Below are 16837 nucleotides of genomic sequence, written 5' to 3' on the forward strand. Positions count from 1 at the left end.
GACTTGCTGTCTACGGTGTTGGCACCAACGTCCTTTCATAATGAGAGGACTGTGATCTGGAAACAGTCTCAGAGCAAGACAAACAATATTTGTGGTATATCTCCCAGAGCTCAAAAACAGCCAAGTGAAAACTACAGACATAGCAAAGCACAGCAGCGATACAGTGAGATGAGCGCAGCCGCTGCCTTACAGCTCTGTTACACTGGGTTGGCCTTTTGTCCTGTAACAGCTCTGGAGGAGCTCCAGGAAAATAAAAGCAAAGGCAAAGAGTTAGATGTGGCAACAAAGACCTTTCATCCCAGCACTTAGGAACCTGAGGTGAGAAGACCTAAATTAAAGACCAGCTGGGATATGAGTGTGTGTCCCAATTTGATACAAATTAAAAATAAAAAATAAAGCTATAAGAAATGTTTTATGTTATTCATAATGAGCCTCTTACAATTACACCTGAATTTTATGTGAGCTGAAAAGTCCTTAGACAAGGAGCTCGTTGCCAGGGGAACCAAACCTGTGACTAAAGGGTTTCAAGCTCCTCTCTGAGAGAAGAGGGGAGGAGAAAGGAGGGGAGGGAAGATGGTTTGAGTAAGAATGGCCCCCATAGGCTAATATATTTGAAGGCTTAGTCACCAGGGAGTGGCACTACTTGAAGATTAGGCGGGACCCTGTTGAAGGGTGGGGCCACTGGGGATGGGTTTTGAGGTTTCAAAAGCTGAAGCCAGGCCCAATGTCTGGTTATTTTTGCTGCCCAAGGATCCAGATGTAGACCTCTCAGCTGCTTCTTCAGCACGGGTCTGAGTGCTGCCAATTCTTGGAGCATGCTTCCAAGTTCTTCAAACACAGCACACCCATGTGCCCAGAAGGTGATAAACCTACGTCACTGGGGCAAAAGCTGCTACGTCCATGTTGGTTTTCCTGTCATTGAATCAAAACACACAAAAAACACCTTAACGAAGGAAGTGTTGAAGTTGGTTCACAGTTCCAGGATTGAGTCCACGTCAGCTGATGATAGGAACATCCCAGTAAAACTGCTCATTCCATGGTGGCTGAGAAGCAGAATAGCCTCCTTTGCCACCACTTACAAACTGCTAACCCCAAATCAGCCTGGCAGGGAAGTGTCAGGCACAACCCCCATGACACACTTGGAGGCCTGCTTGGGACCCGGCAGCAGGACAGGTACATTATCCTGATTTCCGAGGGTCCGTGCACTGATAGAACCTGTTCAGTTAACACTTGCCCTGACCAAAGGCCACCTCCACGTCAGGAAGTCATAACCAAGCTCGTCCCACAGAAGCAGCCCCATGTGATCCCCCGGGACCGGCTGTGAGCCATGAAGTCACCTATGCTGCAGAAGCAGTTCTGGCATCTCAAGGCTAACACGGTTGTTGCTGGAAATGACTTTTGCCTTACAAGCCAGACCCCAGCACATCTTCGTTTACATTCCCATTATCAGAATATTGGGCAGCACTAGGGCTGCAGTCGAGCATCCTTCTCCACTGACTCACTGGCTGACAACAGTGGGTTATGCACACAGATAAACGTCTGCTGCTTTACGGAGCGTAGCAGATCAGAGCTGTGTCCCCACACCCTCTCTCACATTGCATTCTAATACAGGAAACTATGGCTCACAGAAGAATTGCATGCTTTTGTCCACCCTACAGTTAAATAAGCCAAGGCTAGAACTCAAACAGTGCAGAATCAGGGGTAGGGAGGCGAACCCGTCTTCTTCTGACTTTATTATGCTATTCATCTTCACATTGCTTTAAAAAAAAAATGCAGGATGGTATATGCCTTTAATCCCAGCACTTGGAGGCAGAGGCAGGTAGATCTCTATGAGTTCAGGGCCAACCTAGTCTACAGCGTGAGTTCCAGGACAGCCAGAGCTACAAAGAGAAACCCTGTTTCAAAAAAGACCTAGAACAGTACCTGGCCTATTAGGGGTGCTAGTGCAGAGTGTCGGTCTCATGTGCCTGACATCCTATCCTCAATCCCTAATGTTTTTAAAGAAATGAGAGAGGGGATAACTGTCTTGGTCCATTTCCCACAAACACACAAAGCACCAGGGGGCACCAAGCAGAGTGTCATGTAAACCCCAGCTCCTCATCACATTATGCAATGTGATTCTGGACATGTGTGATTCTAAACACTTTACAGTTTCAGTTTCCTCTCAAGACAAAGGTTCTATTAAGGAATAAATTTCTTATAAAAATGAAATAATCCAATAAAATATAACTCATCTGAGTTGACAAATACAATTTTTAAATAAAATGTAAAGTTTTTCATCAGGCTGCACCAAAATGTTTTAAAATTTGACCTAACAAAATTCATTGTGAAATGAAGATAGAGGGTTGGGGATTTAGCTCAGTGGTAGACCCTAGCAAGCGCAAGGCCCTGGGTTCAGTCCCCAGCTCTTAAAAAAAAAAAAAATGAAGGTAGATTGAAACATCTAAGAATAAACCCAAGAAAAGGACCACAGGTATGAAGAGCCGTTCATGGCAGTATCAGATCATAAGCTATGCTTACAAAGAAACAATGCCACAGGAAATAGCTGCAATTTATTGCTAAGGTTTTTTTTTTGTTTTTTTTTTTTTGGTTCTTTTTTTCAGAGCTGGGGACCGAACCCAGGGCCTTGCGCTTCCTAGGCAAGCGCTCTAGCGCTGAGCTAAATCCCCAACCCCTATTGCTAAGTTTTAAAGCCAAGACACAAAGCCATGCATAAGTCTTTACTCAAACTCTGCATGTAGGTCTGGGGATATAGGTCAATGGTAGAGTACTTACAACCTTCCCAGCACCAAGACAGCAACATTATTTCAATTTACAATGTCTATGCACTCGTAGGAAAAATAAAATGTATTACTAATGTGAATAATATGCATATACAAATATAAAATATAAGAGAACATACGTAGAAAAGCAATTGAATTAAAGAAACATTCATGAACTCTAATCAGATTTACTTTTGATAAGAATTTATCAATTCCTTCTTAAAGAAAAGGCCGAGGCCATAGGTGAAGAGCTGGTGAGAACATTCACATAGTGCCAAGTGCCACTGTGACAAAATACTTGAAATAAAGAACTCTTATGGTGGAAGGATTACTTTGGCTTATGGTTTGAAAGGTTTCCATTCATGGCCGGTTGGCACTACCACTTGTAGGCTAGGGGTAAGGCTGTACGTTGATGGGGCAGAGGAAGAGCACACTGTTCCACCACTGAGAGGCAAAAACTGGTAAGAAAAGGAAGGCTGAGGTCCAATATCTCCTTCAAGGGCCTACCCCTCACTGCCTACTTTCCTCCTAAATCCTTCCCTCCTACAGGTTCTGTCACTTCTCGAGAGCACCAGACACCACCGACCACATCTTTAATAAGTGTGTCTTTAGGGGCAGTTATACAAATCGGACCAGGAACAGGACTCAACAGTAAAGGATACACAGCTGCCACACTAAGCCGTTCGACCTGGGCATCTATAATAATGGCTCAATCAGACTTTGCCTTCTTATATAATTCATGGATCACCTACAATACGGTCTAAACAAAATATTTAACTTGAACCTATTTTAGATACAACTTCCAATTTATAAGACTAGAGAGGTATGGGACTAAAGAGAGCTCGAACTTGCTGTGCCAGCTACGAGGATCCAAATCCAGATCCCAGTGCCCACATAAGCTAGGGATGTCTCACACATGCTGTACCTGCACCGTGTAGGGCAGGGACAGGAGGATTGCTGGGACTTGCTGGTTGCTAAAAAAGTTCCAAGTTCAGGGAGAGGCCTTTCTTCCTTCTTCGATGGAATGACTCACAAAGTGTTCAGAGTGAGTCTGCTCACACAAAGCCTTGCACACCAGCACAAACACACATGCGTATACTGCACATACAAAGAATTAGAAGGTAGTTTCTAAAAAAAAAAAAGAAAGAAAGAAAAAGAATTACAGAAGGTAGAATAAAAGTAATAACTCAAGGCATGACGGATAGGGTCTCCTTAGGAATAGGTGTATGTTCCAGATTAAAGAAGTAAAGAACTGTAAGCAGATGCAATGCTGGACATTTATGAAATTATAGAGGATATTAGTGAGGTATGTATAGACAGTAAATATATTCTTATAAATTAACAAAATAGAAACATGCAGATTCAATGAAAAATATAATACAAAGCAATATGCATTTACTTAAATAAAGGTGGTACCTTTAAAAATTAAGGAGAGTTACCGTATGGCCCAGCATATGGAAACTTATGGGTATATAGTTCTTTGGGGGCAAACTCAATCTTTACTGGGGGAGAACTCAATCTTCATTGTCAGGAGACTAGCAGTTCAGTCCTGCAGCAAACAGCAAATACTAATCATCAGCTGTAGTCCTGTTCTCTGCAGGCAGACACCGTGCACCAACCATCAACAGTAGGTCAATCCTGAAGGAGCTGCAAGGCTCACCAACTGGCCCAGGGCCAAGGAATTGGCAAGGAGCCGCAGGAATCTCACAAGAAGTTCTTAGGGGAGTCTCTCTCTGGAGCTCAGCAGTCGAAATGTAAGGCAAACCAATACACGCATGCAGTTATGAAGAGCCAGCTCGATGCTCGAGCTCCCACTGTCTGTGGGGTCGTATTTATACTCCTTCATCACACGGCCTTTCACATGTTCGCTACAGCAAAACATCCCTTCACCTGTGTCTGCTTCAGGAAAACAGTCTTCTATGTGTTTGATTTAGCAAAACATCCTTATAGCCCCAGCAAAACACAGCCGACTGTCCAAAGAAACCGGAAGTTTCCATTTCAAAATAGCTGTCTTTTTCTTATTGACTTGGAGAAATTCCATACATATTTTGAATACCAATCCTTTATTGATATTATGCATTGCAAATATCTTTGAGTTAGTGGCATTGCTATTCATTCTCCTTTGGTAAGATCTGTATTTTTTTTTTTTTTTTTGGTTCTTTTTTTTTCGGAGCTGGGGATCGAACCCAGGGCCTTGCGCTTCCTAGGCAAGCGCTCTACCACTGAGCTAAATCCCCAACCCCAAGATCTGTATTTTTAATTTAGTTGAATTTTAGCAACTTTTCCTTCATTATAGATGCATTATGTAACTTGCTTACTGAGACCTTCTCTTCCTGGAGACATGCACTATATACATATATGACCCAGGTTCAATTCCCAGCACCCACACAGTGGCTAACAACTGCAATTCCAGTTCCAGGAGATCTAACACCTTTTTCTGGTATCTACAGTCACTGCACACGGGTGGTGCATAGACAGATACCCCAGCAAAATACCTACACATTAAAAATAAAAATATTTTTTAAAAGAAGAAATATTAAAAAAAAAGAAGAAATATATGTCTTTAAGAAAGTTGTAGTTTGGGGCTGTTAAGATGTTAGCTGACCTGTAACTCACTGTGTAGACCAGGCTGGCCTTGAACTCACAAAGATAGGCCTACCTCTGCCTCTAAAATGTCAGCATTAAAGGTGTGCATCACCACTTCCAGCCTAAATAAATCTTTAAAAAAAGACAGACAGAGAGCAATTCATCTGCCTCTGTGTCTCGGGTAAAGGCACTTGCTGCCAAGCCTGAATACCTAAATTTAGTTGCTGGGATTGACATGGTGGAGAACATCAGTACCCATAAGTTGTCCTCTGACCTTCACATGCATTGCATGGTGTGCAGAACACACACACACACACACACACACACACACACACACACACACACACACACACACAAGAAATTAAAAAAAAATTGCTACTCTACCAGCAACTGACTGAGACAGACACAGATACTTACTTACACCCAACCATTGGATTAAGGTCGGGAACCCCTATCTTTGAATTAGGGGAAGGACTGAAGAAGTTGAAAGGGAGGGCGGCCCCATAAGAAGGCCAGCAGTCTTAACTAACCCAGACACCAGGGAGCTCCCAGAGACAGAACCACCACACAGGCAGCATACACAGGCCAGGTCCCCACCACATATACAGCAGAGGTCTTCTTGGTCTGGCCTCAATGGAAGACTTTACACTTAATCCTTGAGAGACTTGAGGCCCCAAAGAAGAGAGAGGTTGGAGGGGGAGGGAGGAGGGGGGAAGCACCCTCTCAAAGGCAAGAGGTAGGAGGAATGGGATGAGAAACTCTGGGAGAGGAGACAGAGAGAGGGGCAACAACTGCAATGTAAATAAAATAATTTATATATGTATATATATTATATATACAATGTAGCTACTTACTGCTTATTATCATTAAAAAAAGGGAGGGTGGGAGGAAGGAGTCTGTCTTAGCATGTACAATGTTCTAGGTTTGATCACCTGCACTGACAGAGGGGAAAGAAATGAAAATAGTCCTTACATGTTATAATAAAACTCTTTCAAAGATGTTAAGTAATCTCACTACAAGGCAGGTGTGCTGGGTGAATATGTTTGGCCCAGAGAGTGGCACTATTAGGAGGTGTGGCCTTGTTGGAAGAAGTGTGTCACTGTGGGAGTTGGCCTTGAGACCCTCATCTTAGCTGCCTGGAAGACAGTCTGATGCTGGCCTCCTTTAGATGAAGATGTAGAACTCTCAGCTTCTCTATGCCATGCCTGCCTGGATGCTGCCATGCCTCCTGACTTGATGATAATGGACTGAACCTCTGACACTGTAAGCCAGCCCCATATAAATGCTGTCCTTTATAAGAGTTGCCTTGCTCATGGTGTCTATTCACAGCAATGGAAGCCCTAACCAAGACAGCAAGTATTCTTTATTTTTTAAATTTTTTTATTAGATATATTTCTTTACTTACATTTCAAATGTTATTCCCTTTCCCGGGTTCCTGTCCACTAGCACCCCCATCCCCCCCTCCTCCTCCCCCATATGAGTATTCCCCCCATCCACCCCCCTTACTGCCCCCCATATTCCCCTGCACTGGGGTTCCACTGGTGCCCCAACAAGACTATTCTCTGCTACACATGCAGTTGGAGCCCTAAGTCAGTCCAGGTATAGTCTTTTGTAGTGGTTTAGTCCCTGGAAGCTCTGGTTGGTTGGCATTGTTGTTTTTTTTTTTTAAAGATATATTTATTTATTTTATGTATATGAGTACACTATAAATTCAGACACACCAGAAGAGGGCATCAGATCTCATTACAGATGGTTGTGAGCCACCCATGTGGTTGCTGGGGATTGAACTCAGGACCTCTGGAAGAGCAGTCAGTGCTCTTAACTGCTAAGCCATCTCTCCAGCCCCCAAATCATCTCTCCAGCCCCCGGCATTGTTGTTCTTATGGGGTTGCAAGCTCCTTCAACTCTTTCAATCCTTCCTCTGTGTGAGAAGAGTTGGTGGAGAGCGAACCCAGACCCTGCCACTCGCTAGACAACTAACTGCCTTACCGCTGAGCCACGGAGCCATGGCCTTATCCCTCCCTGTTCTTCTAACAGTTGATCAGGACTTGTCAATTTCAAACACCTTAAGGACAGCATGGGAGAGGCTTCGGGCTATCCCACTAGAATGGGAAAGAGCTGAAGCAGCCATGTAGGAGATGAAATACAGTGAAAGCAGAGGAGCTCAAGGAACATGAAGTTATGTTCCCAGCCCAAACAGTAAGAGTACTGTTGTTGAGCCCCCCACCCGAGTCCTCTGAAGTCACACCAAAATTCAGGGAAATTTGCAACATCCTTCCTGTATGGGTGGATGCGCAGGCTACACCTCATGCCTGTAGCTGAGAAACAGCAACATCAAACTTGTCAAAACAATGCTCTACCATGATACCCCACCACTTCCTACCGAACAGAGCAGAACAAAAGGCAAACAGAAGGAGGAGACCCAGAAACACTGCCCAACTTGCGCATGGCCAAAACTGGAGGAAAAGTTTTACTAATAACCTGACAGATTAATCGCCGCTCAAGGCTATTTTGGCTTTTTTTTTAATTATTATTAAAACACGTGCAACACACCCTAAGAATTTTTGTAAACTTTCAATAAGATGAGATAGATCTGGGGAGTGTGAAGAAAAAGCCCTAGCAGCCTCAAAGACAGCATATTTATCCAAATACGTTAGAGTACACAGGATGTGACATGAAAATAGGACACCACCCTTGTCCTCAAGCTGCCTATACGTCAGGCGAAGGCCCCAGGCAGCAACCCCTCTAGGCCTGTAAGTGCAGCCCTGCTAAAGGACTCTGGAAACCTTTGGTTTGGCCCTGGAGCAACTCTGGAAGGATACCTGCGTGCAAGCCTGGAGAAGGAGTACGCAGGGCAGGGCAAAGGTCAAAGGGAGCACAGCTCCTGGGGAGCCAGGGAAGGAAGACTTCCATAGCCTGAGGAGGGGGAAGGGAAAGAGTCCCTAGGGATTCTGTCCACTGCTGTCAGATGGCAAAGAGGACAGACTGCAGAAAGGATGGCTGACTCTGTAAGTAGCTGGGACAGCACTAAACAACTTCCACAAACACAGGAACTTAGTAGGGCCATAACCACCTTCCTCAGTAAGTGAAGGCCTAAGAACATCATGATAATAGACATTAAGGACACCTGATTAAAACTCAAGTGACTGGAGCCAGAGAAAGGGCTCAGTGGTTAAGAACACAGGATCTTTCAAAGGATCTAGGCTCAGTTCCTAGCCATCCATATCAGTGGCTTACAACACATTAAATAAATAAATGAGCTTAAAAAAAAACAAACAACAACAACAACAAAAACAAGTGACTTAATTCATTTATAGCCTAATGCAATGGTTCGAAACCTTCCTAATTCGCAACCCTTTAATACAGTTCCTCCCCTTGTGGTGACCCACCAACAAAATTATTTTCATTGCTACTTCGTAGGTGTAATTTTGCTACTGTTAGGAGTTGTAATGTAAATATCTGTGTTTCCCAATGGTCTCAGGTGGCCCCTGTAAAGGGGCTGTTTGACCCCCAGAAGGTTAAGAACCACTGGCCTAATGAAAGGCCAGTTCATGGGGTGAGGACGAAATAGGCGGTTAGGAGAGAAACAGTCTAGAAGTTGAGAGCCAAGAATAGTGTGTTCTGATCCCAGCTTGATTACACGGCCCCGGGTGAGTCTCAAAGCTCTGGTGCCTTATCGACAAAAGAGAAAATGGCATGAGCCACTCACAAGGTTGCAAGGATTCCAGGAGATACCATCTTTAACACATCTAGTACAAGTACAAGGCATGCAGAAACGACAGGGGTTACTAACAGAAACAGTCGATTGGCACTCTAAGAACTGAGTCGCTCGACTCATGTCATCTCACTCCACTGAAAAACCACTGACCTTGGGCCAGACTGAGGGCTTCCTCCTACCCTAACTTCTGCTCGTTAATTTTCTTTGTTGTTTTAACTTTCTGAAATACCCTGTCTTTTAGACGTCGTCATTCTGAGATGTCATCCTCGAATCACGAACCTCTCCCTGGTTCAGTACTCAATCCAAATGAATAAATCATGTAAGGGAGAACCAGTGTCCCCAGACCATTTCAAGAGCAACAGGCCCCATCATAACTTTTACTACAGTATGGAAAAGGTCAAGGTTAACTCAGGGAAGTTTGTGGGATTCTGACATATTATCTCTTTAAGAATTACAGGTAAATTTATGGTAATAATAAGTATTATATTTACACACACACACACACGTTACAGTCACTTGATATATACATTTTAGAGTAAAGCTTGTTGCCTGACCTTAATTTATATGTGTTTATGTTTGCCTAAATTATCTGATTTTGTTACACTGCTAAGTTACTGTTTCCCTCTAAGAGTGGGAAAAGTTTTTGAAATATTATGATATAGGTGACAGAGGTGCAAAGCACTTTATGTATGTAACAAGAGTTCAAGAAAACTTTTTTTTACTTCCTCATAGATAAGCCTGGCAAAAGACTGCATATGGAAAGCCACGGAACACAACCTGAGCAACTCGGCCCCTGCTCTCCAGTGAGGGACTCACCACACCACAGGAGCACACGGAGTTAAACCTCACTTTCTCAACAAACCTGCAGAGGGAAACTGTTGGTGATTCTAGTGAAGAAAAAAAAATCAGGCAACACACCAGGAAAACACAGCTTTTGTTTAACAAACATGAGATGTAATTAATTTTTTTATAAATTAACATCAGGCAACCCATTTTATTCTAGTACAGATGATATTAATTATTCTATAGCTAAGAGACCAGTTTACCTTGGTTGACAAAAAATGGTTAGTTTAGTCAGTCTATGGAGGAAGGGAGTTGGTGCAAGAAACAAGAAAGACTGGAAGAGGGAAAAGAAGATAGTGGGAGGTCAGAGGAAAGTAAGAGGAGAAAAGAGGAATCAGAGGAGCACCTTTCCACTCCTGTGTGCTCTGATGACACCATGACACTAACGTTTGGTCCCAGTGAGAATGCAGCCACATACTGCCCACTGGCTTCTCTATCCTCACAACTGTAAAAGCCAGCATGCAGCCAAGGGCGGTGATGCACACCCTTGATTCCAGCACTCAGGAGTCGGGAGCAAGTGGATCTCTGTGAGTTTAAGGACAGCCTGGTCTACATGGTGAATTCTAGGACAGCCAGAGCTACATACTAAGACCCTATCTTAAAACAAACAAACAAAACAAAACAAAAAATAAAAACCCCAAAAGCCGACAATGCTCATCAGCATGGATATATTTTATCCCCTGGGAAAAATTCTCTGGGGAACAATAACAGAGACTCCCACAAAAGCAGTCTGAATTTCACAGCCTCCAATCTGGTTAAAACTGGTTCCATGAACAGGGAAGACTTTGCACTTCCACAGCCTGTTTCACTCAATCCTATAATTCAACAACTGTTTATGGAAGGCCTAAGAGACAGCAAGCAGACTGAGCAGCACGGCTGGTGAGGAGGGCTGAGAGTAGAGGCGCCAAGCAGCAGCAGCCCATTGGGTGTCTATGAATAGATCTCTAACACTCCTTTCCCTGTGCACAAATGTTTCGAGGGTACCTCAAGTCCCAGCTAAGCAAAGGGGAAACAGAGTCAGTCTAAAAACTGGCAAGACAATATTGAAATCTTATTCGAAACTCACACGGATTAAAAATAAAAGCCTAAGTGTTCACGCTGAACACAGCATTCATTATTTGTGACCACATACGCTATATAACTCCCGGATAAACAAACAGCTGGAGTATTTTCAGTAATACTTAAATAGGTTCATACACTCACCTCCCTAGTGTATTACCAGATCTTAAAGTGCCTTTGGAATTGAAAACTAAATCATATTCATTGAGTCCTACTGTTAAGCGTATTTCTTGTACCTTAAATACTGTTATCCCATGGAAGGAATCAGAGCCTAGCATGGTTGGCCTACAACAGAACCCAGAGGAAGGGGTGGATAGCCAAAGAGGTCTAGGAAATTCAGCTCTAAACACCCTTTGGAAGAGCACGAGAGATATCTACAGATATAGGTATAGTGCTGTTTTCAAGACTGTTTTTCTGTGTGCTTTGGCTGTCCTGGAACTCGAGACCAAGCTGGCCCCAAACTCCCAGATCCACCTGCCTCTGCCTCCAGGGCTGGGATTAAACACGTGGGCCACCACCTGGTGATTACAGAAAGGTGGGAAGCTATGTCAGCAGGACCTCAAGTTCCAGACCACTGTGGGTAACACAGCAAAACAGTGTAAAAAAGAGAAAAGGCTGGAGGAAAGGGGAGGACAAGAGGGAGGGACTCTGCTGATTGGCCATATACTGTTCAATCTGAAATGTATTCAATCACCAGTTTTTCAGCCATATTGAGGAACTCTTTATTGTATGTTATAGGGATATAAAACTTCCTCCATTGAATTCTCAAGGATACTCTGAATCACTGCATTTTAAAAGCATGAACACACACACACACACACACACACACATACACACACGCGCGCGCGTCAAAGCTCACTGACAGCACAGGCCATCTGGGCAGCAATTCGGAAGATCTGCCTGTCTCCAATGCAAACCTAGCCCCAACACTAGGGGCTATGGAACATGCCAACTTCCATGTGGGTCTTGAGAATCCAAACTAGGTCCTCATTCCTACACGACAGGCATGCTACCATCCAAGCTATCGCCAAGCTCCCAGCTCCAAGAATTTTTAATGAACTAGAATAGGCTCATAAGGTATGTACTAATAAAGAAGCAAGTAACTTGTAATTTGATCTTGCTAAACTTTTCTTCTCTAATATGTATTTTCAGTTTCCAGAGTACATGTATATCTTAATTTTTAAAAATTGAACTAAAGAAAAGCTGTAATTAGCTCTGCTCTATTTCCGAGATGTGCCTAAATTCACCTATCTGTAACTGAGATGTAGTATCAGTATGGACAACTCTTGGATAAAAGTAGGGGGGGGTGGGGATTTAGCTCAGTGGTAGAGCGCTTGCCTAGTAAGGCCCTGGGTTCGGTCCCCAGCTCCGGGGAAAAAGAAAAAAGGAAAAAAAAGTATGGGAGGGACTTCCATTTCTATTGGTTGTGCTGCTGTAATTTGTAATTCAACTCTTGTAGATGTTAATAGCATTTTTAAGTGTATCTTAAATGTTCTATGGACACAAGTACGAAGGAGTAAACAGGAAAAAATAAAGGCAACAGTTCTTTAGCGCCTATTCTATGCCACGAGGCTAGCCACTGTCAGGATGAATGCACTGTCTAAGTCCCGACACAGGAAAAGGTCTGTCGGCATAGCAGTACTCGGGATGGGAACTCTGTGCATGCACAAGAGAGGTTTCCAGGATGCCTGATAGGAAGTTCAAGACATCCAGGCCGCCACAAAAACGCCTGTAAGAAGAAAGGTGTCTCACTGAAAGGATGGCTTTGGGATTTAATATTGACTAATGAAAAAGAAAACAATGCTAGATTGGGTAAGAAATGTGACAGTTGTTAAGGCTCTCACGTTCACCCTCATCTGTAGAGTCTTGTTTGCTTTTAAGCCTGCTAGACTTAATATATAAGCTTCTTGTAGCCGTTCAAAGCAGTTTGGCCTGACTGTCTGAACTCTAGCCATCACAGGTTTCTTTAAAGAAATCCCAGAAGGATCAACTCTGGATAATCAGAACAAGGTTGAATTTTCACTTAGAGTAGTGGTAGGGCAGAGCAAGCACTTCAGTGTGGAAAGTTGAACAAGATCTTCACTTTCACACAGAAAAGGTACTGTTATGATTGCTAGTAATTTAAGACAGTTAAGTAAATCAACTACGAAGCTCAAATTTGGGAGGGTCTGCTGTACTCAGAAAACAACAGTAGTTTTAAAAATTGCAAAATACTTAAACCTTCCTAGTAATGAGAGATTCATGTTCAAACACTGCAGCCAAGCATACCAGTTTGTTTTACAACGCATGAGATGTCACTCCAAAATCCCAGATGTTAGTGGAAAGCTGCTGCGGGTGCCTCTGTGAACTTTTTATCTTTCCTTCAGAAAACCTTAGCCCTGGAAACTTTTGATAAAAGCTGAGGCAAAAGGCGCCGAAGAAGTCACACAGCGAACAACAAAACACAAAATAAAACCCTGCAAGTCCCAGTCAGACTGCCTCCATAAAAGATTAACTTTGCCCTGCTGAATCCTTCAAAGATCACGGCTCCAGTAGTATTTTCTAACTACACAGGCTTTAAATACCGCACGTATGCTAATAAATCTGAATTTCAGATAACGCGCGCAGTGAAGCCAAAGCTATGTTCCAGGTTACAATTCAATGGCCCCAAAGAAGTGGAAAAGTGAAACTGCTTGCGCAAAGAGGGGACCGAGGTTGGGATAAGCTAGGCAGGGGCGAGGTGGGAGGAAACTGGTGGCATCCAAGACCCTTGCCAGAGCCGACAACCCTTGCCTCTCTACTCTGGGAACCGCAAGAGCAAAGTGCACCCTAGTTTACCACGTCAGGGGCGTGCCAGAATATCCCGGGTCCCCCCACCCACCGGGGTCTCCCACCCACCCTCTGGGAGAAAACTGACTCGCGGCGTCCGACCCAGCTTGGGAACGAACGGACGCCGCGGATCCGGCGGAGCCCCGTTATGCCTCGGTCCGCGACAGTCCGCAAACGCGGGCGGCTGGCGTCGGTCAACGCCACGGCGGCCGCCTAGAGGGCCCCACGGGCCCCGCGTTTCCCTGCCCTCCCGGTACTGCTCACCTTCGAGGCACCGCTGTCGCGAGGCCGAGGCTCCACGAGCCCGGGCGCGGTCGACCATCGCTGTCTAGACCTCAGCGCGGGGACCGGGACGTCCTCGTCCTCGCCGTCGCTGTCGCTGGGGTTCGACACTCGGTTGTCGGAAATGTGGATGCTCGGGGCGCAGCCCATCCTGGCGGCGGCGGCACCGCGGACACGCTGGCTGGCAGCCGCGATCCGGTCAGCAAACGGGCCCGCCTGGCGCCTCAGGGCCGCTGCGGGCGCCGTGTCATCGCGGCCTGAGCGGGCGGGCGGCGGCGGCGAGCGCGGGTCTCGCGTCGAAGCGCGGCCGCCCCTTTTATCGCGCTGCAGGCGCGGCGGCAGCGGCCGTGGGGAGGGGGCGCTGGGGCGGGAGGCGCGCCGCGGACGCCCCTCCGAACATGCCCTTCCTGAGGCGGGAGCCGCCGCCGTCTCCCTCACATCGCCGCGCGCGCCGCGGCCGCCGAGCTTCCGGGGAATGTCGGGGGAGGAGATTTGCGCTCTCGCCACCGGGAGCCGCGGGCCCGCGCCGCGTTTGCACCGCCGCCCTCGCCTCGTCTGACTCTCGAGGAAACGGGCGCTCGCTTGGCGGTGCCCGCTTCTCAGCCCAGCGGGCGGCTGGGTGAGCACCCCTAGTCGGGCTACCGTAGGGGAGCCCAGCCCTTGGCGCCGGCACTCGGAGCTACTACGGGGAGAACGCTGGGGCCGGGCGCGCTGAAGGAGAGAGCGCCTCGGCTCGGGTTCGGCCGCGCCGTCGACAAACGCCGAGGCGGCTGCGCGAGCCGGGAGTTGAGCGTCCGAGGCTCCCGCTCCGGGTTCCGGACCGCGTTTTGCGGGCAACTCGCCGCGCCCAGCCCCCAGCGGTGACCTCCAGCGGCTGCTGGCGTCAATGCAAAGCAGCTGGGGCGCCCGCCGCCCGCCGCCCGCTCCGAGTACCGCCCGTCCAAGAGCATGCGCGGCCGCGACCGCAGGGGCACCCAGCCAGCCCGTCCAGGGAAAGGAAGGGACTTGTTCAAGGATACGTAGCCATTCTGCTTCAGGGGCCACCGAGTTCGTTCACTGTCAGATCACTGTGTTTGAGATTTGGAGCTATCAGATCGCTGTGTTTGAGATTTGGAGCTATCGTCCGTTAAGAAAGCAGTTGGAAGGAACTCACTCCGAAGCGTTCAGAAGTCCATGGGGACACCACACCTCAGGTCCCAGGCGTTATTACCAGGGATAGCCTTTGCTCCAACACCTGGCAATTACGCCTCTGGTTGCACTCGGACCGGTGCGACTGCAATGCTTGAAAGCTAGTTTGTGGGAGGCCAGTCCTCTTAACCAAAGGACAATTCCAGGTTCGACAGTCCGAAGGATCAGAACCATGGGAAGGGGTGTGCGCCGGTCCAGCCGGAACCAGAACTGCAGTCCCCAAGTGCTGCCAGCTAGCTAGCTGTGACTCCAGATGAATCTCTTAACCCCTATGTGGCTGAAACTGCAGGGCGACGCCCCTGGGTGTGCATCTGATACCCAGAGCCAGCCACTTCAGGGGCCTTCCCGCCCTTCTTTGCTCTCCAGGTCCACCGGGACCCTGGCGGGACCGTAGCTTCCTTTCCTCAGTCCACACCTTTCCTACACGCACCCGGGTGCGACCCTGAGAGTCTGAGACTCCCGCTCGCGGACTGGCTACTGTGAAGACCCGGAGATGTGCTCCGGGCTGAAGTCCCTGCTGAGTCGGACTCAGGTGCTTGGTCCCTGTGGCAGCTGCAACGTCCTTGAGCATCGATCTTCGGCACCAAAGGAGGATGCAGGGCGGCTTCCGGAGCGGATAAGGCTGGAGCAACTTTCTGGTCTTCTTTTTTGGCAATTGGCACATTGTCAAGGAGCTGTCTTATAAAAGTATCACTGGCTCTTCCAAGGTGTCTTGAAAAACAGGAAAAGTTTTTGTAATGCCACCCGTTATTCCACCCAGACTGTGTTTTCGACTAGCAATCGTAGAGGGTAGTTTTTTTGTTTTTCAGCTGGCCGCTGGATCCCTGGAGAAATTGCCTTTAGCCACAGATGCGCATACAAGTCTAAGGCTCTTCTCTCCGCCCACCTAAAGTCTGGCCTTGAGGACTCCACACTGACCTTGCTGGTGAAGCTCCAGGAAGCCCCGGCCTCCTGGCCCTCCCCTCGCAGGCTGCTGGCTGGCTCTTAGCGGCCCTGCTTTGTTTTAGGGATCCTTGAGCTTGAAGTCAGTAGCAGGGTGGGGCTGAGGAAAGGAGGCTAGCTGGATACCTTCCCCAATCTCTCTGTGATCCTGAGATGGAGTCTGTCTCTGTCTCTGTCTCCCCACCACCGCCACCAACCACACACACACCTTTCTCGCTCATTTCGAAACTGATTTCTTGGCCTGCAATTTAGGAACCCACAGATTTGGAACCTGAGGCTAAGAAAGACACTCCAGCAATTGGAGCCATCTGTTTACTCCTGGATCTTGTAGAAGAAGCCCACTTTTCTTATTCTCTGGGACCTTAGCCAGGGTCACAGTGTTGGAGCTGAGGACAGTAATTCATCCCACCTATCCTCTAGCTGGAGTCTGTACCTGTAAGTCTTTAACATAGCCTATGAAACCTGCGACTATAAAAGGGGATCACACTGACAGAAGCAACCTATGAATGCCACCTAGTAAGTCCCCCAGGACTTTCCAGGCAGGAAAGAATCCCTCCATGGGCTGGAGAGATGGCTCAGTGGTTTTGAGCCAGTATAGTACTTGCAGAGAACTTAAGTTTGATTCCCAACACCCACGTCAGGTGTCTTA

At 46.9% G+C, this 16837-nt stretch overlaps 1 protein-coding gene across 1 annotated transcript in view; it reads right to left on the minus strand.

The window, feature by feature from the left end:
* Positions 1-15910, minus strand: part of Pde8a (phosphodiesterase 8A) — a 122706-nt gene extending 106796 nt beyond the window's left edge. The window contains exons 1-3 of the mRNA XM_032895106.1: positions 15565-15910; positions 14041-15086; positions 13846-13989 (exon numbers count right to left, since the gene is read on the minus strand). Coding sequence (XP_032750997.1) covers positions 13846-13989; positions 14041-15086; positions 15565-15910 — 1536 coding nt within the window. The remainder of the gene's footprint in view (positions 1-13845; positions 13990-14040; positions 15087-15564) is intronic.
* Between the last annotated feature and the right edge of the window lie 927 nt (positions 15911-16837).

This window comes from Rattus rattus, chromosome 2 (genome assembly GCF_011064425.1).
Source record: "Rattus rattus isolate New Zealand chromosome 2, Rrattus_CSIRO_v1, whole genome shotgun sequence".
Classification (NCBI taxonomy): Eukaryota; Metazoa; Chordata; class Mammalia; order Rodentia; family Muridae; genus Rattus; species Rattus rattus.